Source organism: Rousettus aegyptiacus, unplaced genomic scaffold (assembly GCF_014176215.1).
Source record: "Rousettus aegyptiacus isolate mRouAeg1 unplaced genomic scaffold, mRouAeg1.p scaffold_m13_p_4, whole genome shotgun sequence".
NCBI classification, from domain to species: Eukaryota; Metazoa; Chordata; class Mammalia; order Chiroptera; family Pteropodidae; genus Rousettus; species Rousettus aegyptiacus.
Window position 1 is genome coordinate 85,177,453 of NW_023416307.1, and position 11,638 is coordinate 85,189,090.

Genomic DNA, 11,638 nt, shown 5'->3' on the forward strand with positions numbered 1-11,638 from the left:
CTGTTACAAATAAAAATTTTTATATAGTACAAAATACCATTGATTAAACTTATATTTACATTGACTACACAAGTACCAACATGGCTGAAAAAACATATTGCTTTCAAACAATGTCATTTTTCCTGTTTTATATCTTGGAGCTCATAGTTAAATTTCATTTGAAGAAAAGGTTTGATCATATAAAAAGTTTGTAACCCACTGTCTCATTTGAATTTATTGCTTTTAGTTTTTCCCATTCTCTAACCAATGCTGCACACCACTAACCATTAGGCCATGAAAACAGAATTGTTTGAATAAAATGTTCACTGACCTTCACTCTATTCTGTCTGTTAAAAATCTAAGCCTCAACCTACCTTTTTAGGTTTTTTTTTTTTTCAGTTTCTCAACAAGAATCTCTTGCTCAGAATAAACCATTTTGTTTTCTTTTTACTTTTTTCTTTGTATTTTTCCATCCTGATGCATTAAAGAATTCAACTTATTTCAAATAAACTACACTCCCATAATTTCACCTATCATAATCTTAAAAATTCTTCAAGATATGTGCTAAATTCTATATTTTTTATAAAGATTTCTCTTATGAAGCTAGCTAGAACTGATATACTGCCCTTCTAAACTTGCATTGATAATATTTTTGCACATTTACTTGAAAATTGATTATCTATTGTCTTTTGCAATTTCCAGTGTTGGTTTCTTTAACTATGTCAAATTTATTTTAGTATTTAACCTTTCACATATAATAGTATCTTTTCCTCAAGTGGATTTAAAGTACATTAAAATTATGACAAATTATTTCTGTTTGGGCACATCTGACATAATACCTTAAAAATAGTAGACAGTAAGCATATTTATAATTTGTAATAAAAGCATTAATAAAAATGCTTAGGTTTCTTTTATGAACTTATTTATTTTACTTTAAATGCAATATTAAGTCAAGCAAAAATATGTGTAAAAAGCCTAATTTTTTTAAAAAAACTGCCCATTTTCAGTATGGAATGTGCATGTTGTTATACTTCATCTATAATTATAATTAAATTTACCCCATAACATTTGTTACAAAAAGCACATATTTTCATTGCATTAATTAGTACATGTACTTTCTTTGCTTACATTTGCTTATTGTCAGAGATATCATACATTTGAATAAAGAAAGCATATGTTTATATATTCAAGCTTTCAAATGAAAGTAGCCCATTAATTCCTAAATTTTCCATATTTTATAAGTAGCAAATGATTCTTACTTTAAATGATCTAAAAGGAATGTAGATATGGAACGAAAATACACAGAAATGTAATAGAAGGAAGAACCAAGAACAGGAGTGAGTGAACTCTGTACCCCTGTGGAACACATACAAAGCTGAGAAAATTCCATGAATTCACATCATTGGTTTGTGTAAGAAGTGGAAAATAGAGGAGAATAAAAGACTGGGAGAAGAACATAATAGAATAGGGGGAAAATTTGAATCATGGAGCATATCGTATGATGGGGAGAACTGTTCATCACCTATAAAATATTCATGACTTATTCCATTCCAGAACAACAAATACTTAGGTTCTGTGCAGTTTCTAAAGAAGGGCAAGAAAGTAAGAGTTGTCTGTAAACATTAGAAAAAGTATAACTCTGTTTTTGGAGTTTTCTTCACATTTACAGATATATATTTTATGTGAGTGATGAGGTTTCAACAATAATTACAAATAGACTGAGAAAATGTTTCTAATGACAAACCAAAGTCTTTTGGGCAACCCTTTCTAGAGAAGCTTTTGTTCTTTGACTTATTGTCAGTGAAGTATGAGGCATCATAGTGTCTGTCTTGCCTGGTGAATAATGAGAAGGATGACAACAAATCAATGTTGTATGTGAACTAACATGTTAAAGGCCAGATACAAATGCCAAATTACTGATAAAAATACAATAAAGTTCAACACCCACAAAAGCTTGCCAATCTCTAAATTGCTATAACAAAGCAGAGCATCAATTCTCTTTGGAATACTACTAAATTTTTCTTAGTATCATGTGATTATATTAAAAATACATTATAATTATAACAAAGAATGAATTCATGTTGACACATTTTTGTCAAACAGAGAGGCATGCTGATGAGAAAAACATTGTTGCTATAGCATTGAGTTAACAACTAAATACTTTTTGTATTTGGACAATTTGGTAACTTTTAATATTTATTATTGTAAGGAGAAAATGACCCAAGTAAGGCTTGGGAAAAAAGTTAAGATCCATATGATTCCAAAAATACATGGGATATAAAACTGAAAGCAACAAACAAAGAAGACAAACAAAAAATCATAGACACAAACAACAGTTTGGTGTTGACCAGAGGGAAATGGGACCGGGGGAGGTAGGTAAGGGTTAAGGGGACCAAATATATGGTGACAAAGGAGATTTGACTTTGGGTGGTGAACACACAATGCAATATACAGATTACGTATTATTGGATTGTACACTTGAACCCTATATGATTTGATTAACCAATGTCACCTCAATAAATTTAATTATATATGAAAAAGCTTACATTAAACAATAAAAAAAAGGTATCTCAACTCTTAGAAACAGTATTAAATAGAGTAATAAAAAACAAGAGACAATCTTTTCAAGATTGAGATTATTATTGGTTAGGTTTATCTCTAAAATCTATCTTTTTCACTCTATCCCACTGTCATTATCTTATTTTATTCCTTTATTATTTTCATGATGTTGGCCATTCTGCTACGATATACCATACATTATGCCTTAACCTTATGTCTTCAATCCTTTATATATACCCAACAATCAGAATTTCTATATGACATATAAAGCTTCACATAAAGGCCTCAAGACACCTTAGATTATCTGTTACCCTACGCATGTTTCAAGCTCAACAAACTTCACACAGCAGCTACCAACTATGGAAGGATACAGACAAGCAATTGGAATGCAGTATAATTACTACAACAGAAGTGTAAACTTAAAGATTAATGAAAACGAATAAATAAAAGACAAGTAATTTAATTAGAATAGGGCAGGGTTTCAAAGAAGGAGTGGAAAGTACAAAAGGAAGGCTAATAGGGATATTGTTTTATTCTTTTCTTTAATTTGATTTCTAGTTGTTGTCTTTGGCCAGATTTTTTTTTTTTTTCTTCCCTGAACAGCAAATGGCAGTACTAGTAGCATTTTGTTCTAGTCATTGGTTAACAATCTATTCTCATGAATAGGCTACTTTAGGTTAGGAACTATCTCTCATTATCTTTGTTCTTTTTGCTTCTTATTCAGAGCTTGGCATACAAAAGCCACCCTACTCTGAGTACTATTATTTATACACAAATGATTCAAAATTCACCTAAAAATTCAACATCTATAAGAATCCCCCAGCCCTATCTGTCATATATGATTATTCTTTTCTGTGTGTATGCAAATTATTATTGCATACACATAGCTCATCTCTGGCTTGTCATACAAAATTGTGTATGTGAGCATGTGTGTGTTTGTGGTTTCTGATCTCTATATCCCATTCTTGTGAGCTCTCTAGATTAGGGATCAGAACTTTCTTATCAATGCTTTATTTCTTTCTTTCATCTCTGTTGCTTTCTTTCCCAGCCTAGGGCTTAGGACTTTTTATGTACTTGGAAAAAAAAAAAGTGTGTTGTGTAAATTCTTTATTATGATATGTTAAAACCAACAAAAACAATATATCACCATAAGAAGTATAACTGCAAAATTCTTGTGAAAAATAAAAAGATATTAAAACAAAAAAGCTGTCTTTTAAAATTTTTGTTATTTGTATTTCAAGAAAACCTTAAACCTAAGTTTCAAAGCAAGGCAGATAAACAATTATACGAATTAACTCTTCTGCAAAATGTTCAATGTTAGCATCACAAACAGTAGCATATAAATAATCTAGGAAGAATTCAAAAATCTTATTTTTTCTATATTATAAGGTTTTCATATTAAAAAACATAAAAGTATAAAGACTATGCAAGAAATGGAGAAAGTCATCCCAAATCCACTTATTTCAATTTATTCTTGTCTTATGGACTTTAAATACATGCTTTTTTACAGACAATTGAAATAAGAACTTATAAGTGTTCACCTTTAGAAAACTGAGTCCAAATAATAAGGAAATTAAATTTCGTTATTAGCATAATGATAAATTGGGACTTACCAACTATTTTTGTTAAGTGTAATAATTTCTTTTTTTCCAGGAAATACTAGGTACTTAAGTAACTCAAAGGCAAGTTAGAACCAAAGTTCATGTATGACACAAAGGCTTTGAATATATACAGTCAAAAAATGTATTTGTGTACCTATCTAAAATATCAAATGGATTAAAAAAATTTTAGAAAAAAATAATTTCTAATATAATGTATTTTGACTGAATATTAAAATAATTTAGAATCCCCAAATAGGTACAAATAATTTTACATTTTATATTATAATGTTTTGAAAATAATTTGTATTATAGAATAAAAATCTGCATCAACATGTAATACTTCATTCATCAAATAACTATTTCTTGTTCTATTGCTAAGCAACAGAGTCAAGTGAGAAGCTTAGCATTTATTTGGAAAAAAATTAGTTTTATTTCAATAGGTAATAGGTCTTCTTATATTCTATGTATTTTTAAAGTAGACAGTGGAAAAAGAAAAGAGAATCCAAATTACTTATAATTTCCGTGTGATCTGAGTTCAAGTCTTCATGCTTATCAATGTTTAATAGCATTAATTTCTCTTCCTGGTTTATAAGTTTACAAGTTCTATTTCCTCATTTTCTGACTACAGCCTTTAAAATGATGATTTCTAAGCCCTGTAATAACCTTTTTTGGTAAAATACACATTTTCTTTCTTTCTTTCTTTTTCTTTCTTTCTTTCTTTCTTTCTTTCCTTCCTTCCTTCCTTCCTTCCTTCCTTCCTTCCTTCCTTCCTTCCTTCCTTCCTTCCTTCCTTCTTTCTTTCTTTCTTTCTTTCTTTCTTTCTTTCTTTCTTTCTTTTGCCCAGGATCCATGTAACATTGACAAATTTATATTCTAATATATATATTACATATGATCATATACAGAGTTTGTTTTTAAGTCAGAAAAAAAAATGGGATGTGCTTTTAATTATTATTTCCAATATAAACTTATTTTTAAAAAGTAAAATTATAATGATATGCATATATATGGGAACTACAATACCATAGAAGCAAATTAAACCTTTTGAAGGGAAAGATATTGAGAAAAAAATATAGAAGTATGCATATGTGTGTATATACATAACTATGTATCTATCTCTGTGTATAATGCACATATGGTATATATGTATATGTGTTACATAAAAGAGAGAAAAGGCAAATAAGGTCTTTTAAAGGATACAAATGTAACGTAGAAAGTCCAGTTTAGAAAAATTAATCTAGAGACTGCAGTTGTGTAAAAAGAAAAAGATATACAGAAAAAAATGTATAAGCATGTACATGTAATCTTTATGTGAAACAAGAGAAAATGAACATTATTTAAATAAACTAAATTTTAATATTTAATTAAATGTTTAATTTTAGTGTTTTAATATGTAAATACTTCTAAATAAAGAAAAACTTGGAGAAAGAAAAAATGCCTTTATTCTGTATTTTTAAAAGCAATAGTGACCTTGGAAACTGAGAAAGATAGCAGTTAGCATTATTAAAATAAAAAAAAGGGACTAAATATATTTCTTCTGACTTGCTATTTGTTTTTGGATTAGATAATAAAATGTATCAATGTCTTTCTGCTTTAAATCAATTAACACTACAACTAATGGATGAAAACAAATTAACTTTTGTGAGACGTTTAGGAAAGAATAAGAAAACTGGTCATATTTAAAGGCCCTCCAAAGAAATTTTCTAACTTAAAGAGGTTTTGTTACAGAGTGTGCATTGGCTTGAACCTCTTTTATTGTTCAGGCTCCCACATTCCCATCAAAGCTAACGATTAAAGTTGTGCCCACTGGCCAGGTCCCTATAATTATCCCATTGTGAAGGAGCTCAACAGTGGGCACCCTGCTATGGTCAGACATCAAGTCATTAGAGGACTGTGAGGGATGATGAAGAAGGTTATTTTAATTCCTTTTTCAGCCCTTCTCTGGAGTGGCTCTTTAGTTCACAGAGCTGTGGGTACTTGCTTTCAAACTAACAGGCAATATTTTATAAAAGGAGGCTGCATTTTCATGATTGCAGACAATCTAAGGCACTTGATGGCCAAGGATTCTTGGTCCTCAGTGTATAATGTGTTGTATTTATCAGCTAAAATATATAGATGATGCAAACAATAAAAGGGGAGAGAAGGAAAGAAAAGGCTGGGAAAGGGGGAGGGAAGACTGTAAGAGAATACGAGATAAAGACAAAAATGCACAATAGAGAAGGAAGGACAGTCCGGGCATTTTGTTGGTGTATACAATGTTTTTACCCATTTTCTTGCTGTTCCACTGCATAATGTTCCAGCTCTGTACCAGGAAGGGGCTGGACTGGGGGAGGAGGTAGTGGAACATTGGCCCAAGTTGATCCATTGTTTTTCTGTGGTTTAGAAGAATTTTTATTTTTCTTCTTTTTTCCACCTTTCCCACCTGAAAGTATAATGCATTCATTCAGACATAACCAAATATCGGAGGAAACAAAGTATATGAGATGAGAAGATGTATTTATGTTTTCAAAACACCAGAATCAGTATGTTATAGCAATTAAAATCTATAAATAATAAAATAATATAATTAGAAAAACATTTTTTATAAATTTCTCAAGAAATAGTATGTTTCTTTCCCAGTGCTTTAACTGAATATAGAGCTGAATAAACCAAAAACATGGCTGCTATAGGAAAAGCACATTTATTGATTTACTCACGTCTGCTGCCTCCACGTTTTCATTGTTAGATGAAATAATGGGCCATAACAAATTCTTTCAAATGTCAGATTTTAGTGCATTTATAATGCTCTTTTGCATAATCTCTCTCAGTGGAAAATTCAATGTCTAAGAATACAGGCTAAACTTTTCCATTAGAATGCACTCAGTTTAATTAATTCAGAGGAGTAACAGTTTTCCCTCAAAATTAACTGATAAAAATCAATCACCTATATTGGAGGATACTTCTAAATCTTTCACATTGATATCTTTTATAAAATTTTTAACTAATGAATGACACAATTATTTTTGCATAGTGAGTGTAGTTCCCAGATATTTTAGTCATAACATTTCCTGAAATTCCAAACAGGAAAGAAAATGAATTAAAGTACAGTAATTAGTTTCAAGACAATTGTAATACAAATGAATATATGCACCAAACATGAGCAGAAAGTAACTTGGCAGCATATAGGCCATATCTGGAATTACTGGAACTTAATAAAATATAAAATTTATCATTTGTATAGTGTCATACTTTTCACTCTTCCAATATTAAGTAAATGAAGTTCCTTTCTAAAAGGACCACAAGTGGATGCAAGAATTAATACTTCTTGAGCAGAATGGCAAAGGATGTTTCAGAGGAACCTAAGTAAGTAACTTTGTTTACTCCCTCAGTGGTGTATTGCTATATTTCTCCCCAAAATGGTATCGACTTCTTGGATTTCATCTTTCTAGAACTAAAAGTTGTGAGCAATTTACTAATCTGCATCACCCAATTCAGAAAATTACATAATTTAATAACTTGTTTGAGTGCCAGAAAGTGATAAAACTGTTAAACCGGACATATATATTGTTGCTCATTATGGGATTATGTCTGTTTTCTAAGTAGCATTCACTTATATGCACATATTTAAAAGGGCATCCCTGAAAAAAAAAGTGCTTTCACCTTTCCTTTCACAGTTATCTTTTGTCTGCTTATAGCAATGAGCTAAGAGGTGGCTTCTTAGAGCAAAGAGAGCAGGTAACTCCTGCTTCAAAGATAAGAACTTAATCTCTGTATTTGAAGACTACTTTCTCAATTACTTAATAACTTACTCAGAAGATATCACATCAATTTCCACATATGTAAAACAGATATAAAGTTCCTACTTTTTTGGGTTAGTTTGAGGATTACAAGATATAATGATTATAAAGGGCTCAAATTGTAGAAAATGCTCAATAAATGCCAATCGTTACTACTTTTTCTATTGCCTCTGTCTCAGAGCAAATCTAGTTCTACCTGTTTCTAAAACCTTTGCCACACCCAGCTCCTCCCACCCCAAAGAGTGTTTCAAAAATAGCTTGATTCTCAGAATAAGAATAATAAGCTTGTTTGAATTTAAGTCTCCAGTTTTTGTGTTGAAGATAGATGAGCCTTAATCCTTTGTTTCCTGATAATCCATCAGAATCACACACAAAAGGATTTTATTGTTTCTGTAGTATCAAAACTATATTTTAATAATTAAAAGAGGAAAGAATGGGTTGGGCTATATGTCTTTCACAGCTTTTGCTTCAGTTATACCTCCTTTATTTCTTATATATTTATATCTGTACGATATTGTTGATACTTCTCATAGCACTTCTGGCAATGTTGTATGATCACCACTAGACCTGAGTGACACAAATAGGGAAGTTCTTACATCTCCTCCATTTTATAGATAAAAAAATAAAGATGCTTTCTGAGTATTATGTGGCCCATATTTACACAGTAAGAGAGAGTGAAAAAAAATTCAAATGCAGCAGCTCTTGTTGGAAATACTATTTCTGGAGCTCTGAACCCAACTCTGTTGGAGTCCTTATCCAAGGTCAAAAAGGCCATTATCGACTCTCTAAACAACAGAATTAAAAATGTGTTGTAGAAACAGAGCTGATTCATTCACAGAGGGAATTTGTGAGGGCTTTCCATCCAATGTCCACGACATCTCTTTTGAGGGAAATTTCTTCTGTCCCATTGGTAGGACTATCAATCAACACGTTTTGTCTTTGTATAGCAATGAGCTAAGAGGTGGCTTCTTAGCATGGTGGTGGGTATATGACGTAAACTAAAGAAATTAATTTCTGAGATTTGAACCTTGAGCTAAGTGAGCCACAGTTTGTTGCTGTTACTTGCAATCAAAGATCCTCAAGCTTTTTGTTTTTTTATACTTGCAGCACCTGGTCTTCCTAGGTGGTCTTCCATCCAAGTACTAACCAGCCCTGACTCTGCTTAGCTTCAGAGATCAGACACAATCAGGCATGTTCAGGGTGGCATGGACGTAGTCCTCAAGCATTTTAAGGTGAAGACTACCTGCATTACATTTTAGGGGAACATATTTTGAATACTTGCAAAACATATGTGACCCATCTCTCTTCAATACAAAATGTAAATATTTGGAGTTATATTTACTTATGTGGAATAAATGACTTCTAAGTAAATTATAAAAACAGCTAATTTTCAAATTAAACTTTTAATATATTTTTTAAAATGTTGCCATTTAAAAAGATTTAGTTACCGATACTAATATTGTGCTATGTATACACATGTATATGTATTAAATTATTATGTAGGTGCTATTTTAAAAATTTTGGGTTGTCTTTTATATTTTTCATGGTTGGATTGTTAATAGAAGTGCTTGTTACTTATGTATTGAATAAATTATAAAAGTACTTCAAAGAGAATGAAAAATTCACTCAATTCTGAAATGTCCAATTTCTTTTATTACTGTAATTATTTTTAAATTGGTTTCATCACTGTGCACAAATTAAGAAAATCTTATAATATGATATGATTAGATATCCATAGGGCAGTTTGATTCTAAATTTGAGCTGTAGGAAACATACTCGCGATTATAAGAATAAAACAAACTCCGTAATATTAAACTCAATTGAACTGAACTAAAAAGGGAATAATCAATTCACTTTCTCCTCCTAAAGAATGCTTTCTATCACTGATTTAAGTAATTTTGTATTCAAATGTAGATGAAGTAGTTAATATAATTCATAGATATATGTAAATGTCACTCAGGAGATAAATGGATTCAAAAAAGAAGTAAGCACTATTGTGAATCATGTTCTGCTTACAATTACTCAAAAGATAACTTTTAAAACTCGGTGGCAATTAACATTCACAGGATATTTAATGAAGGATTTACAGAAGGCCTTATGTATTCCATGGCTTATAGTATATATATGAATATATTGCTTGAGACTTAATATATCTTGAATAAAATAAGTCTAGGATAAATTACTTTTTAATTATTCAGTGCAATTGTGAAACTCATTACAAATAAATGACAGTATAAATGACATATAAGGTTATTTTAAAAAGCTCTCTATATTATTGAGCCAGTTTAAATTCATAGCAGATGTTTAAAATTTTCTGGATTCCATAATGTATCCACTTCTACCAATAGGTAAGAAGAGCAAATGGCCCATTTTGGAGAGGGGGAAAAAAAGCATTAACATTTTCAGATTGAAAGGGTTCTATCTCCTGAGGAAAAGTCATTTAGTAAATGTTACCCTAATGACATAAAAGAATTAACTCTTTATAGCCTTGATGCCTGTTATCCCTGAAACATATCATAATGCACAATAATCCTTTATAAGAACCTGTACTTTAAAAGAAATTTATAAAAACAAATAGTATATCATTAATGTGAAAAATTAAGCAAATAGGTCATGGAATCAATCAGAAATGTGCAGATAAAGTCATCAGTTATACAATGTACATGTTATGATTGGAAGTTAGAGTGTGTCTACTACGACCTCCTTATTTTAGAGATGAGGATTCTTGGGCCTAGAGAATATCACTAATATTTATTATAATAGGTATATATTTCTGCCAGTAAAGTGTGTTATTCCCTATATGTGCTATACCATACTTACATCAGAGATTGTTATTTTGGCTGATATATCTCAAATACATATTAAAATAAACAGTATAAAAATCATCAACATGAAAGACTGTATTTTGAAGGGAAATTAAATGTGAAGAATAATGTCCCATATTAACATTCTTTTTTTAGTGTGGTGTGATTTACTTTAAATAATATTATTAAATAGGTAATAAATTCTATTACATGATAATTAGGAAAGATTGCCTAAAATTAGTAAGTCACATCACTGGAATCTTAATAGTATAAAAATCTCTAAAATCATATGCATGTTATTTGAATTCATCTTTTAGTGTCATGCCATAAAGTTGACTTTCCACTATGATCTTTCTATTGTAAAGTTCTCTTGATTCTTAAGTAGGTAGTTCAAGGCAGAGGAAATTAATTTGCCCTTGAATCAACAGTATTTAGTAAAATGGTACTATTTTTCAGTAAACATGTTTTTATACACTTAGTAAATAAAGGGGGACAGTGATTTTTATTCCCCCACCCAAGCATGATTTCATTAGGATAAACTGTTATTGTCATCTGTAGGATAAATGCCTGACAGTGAGTTGTGATTCAGTTATTGCTTCATGGTTGTTAGGAACACAGGTCATATGCTGGTGACAAACAAATATTTCTCCTTACTGTGATGAGACCAACCTGAGAGACTGCCACTCCTCTCTGAGCTGTTGTGAGAGCTGGTGGTGCTGAAATCCTGTGACTGGTTGTGTGGCATTCTATTAGACAATCCCTCAGCCAATCGGTAGTCAGGGATGTAAAGTAAGGCTAAAGGTTAAAGGGCAGAGGTCATAGTGGCATCATGTGATTAGTTCACAGCACAAGCCCATGCAGAACATGCAGTTAGCAACTCAGAAGCAGATGTTGGAGGACAGTGGAAAAATGTGTTGTC

General features: G+C 30.9%; 1 protein-coding gene across 34 annotated transcripts in view; it reads right to left on the reverse strand.

The window, feature by feature from the left end:
- Positions 1-11,638, reverse strand: part of ROBO2 (roundabout guidance receptor 2) — a 1,504,157-nt gene that overhangs the window by 31,451 nt on the left and 1,461,068 nt on the right. For 18 of the 34 annotated variants that reach the window (XM_036220094.1, XM_036220092.1, XM_036220091.1 and 15 more), the window contains one exon: positions 6,405-6,561. In XM_036220094.1, the coding sequence (XP_036075987.1) occupies positions 6,405-6,561 (157 nt within the window). Of the gene's footprint in view, positions 1-6,404; positions 6,562-11,388; positions 11,515-11,638 lie in introns of all 34 variants that reach the window. The other 16 variants (XM_036220085.1, XM_036220084.1, XM_036220075.1 and 13 more) reach the window with 1 other exon arrangement.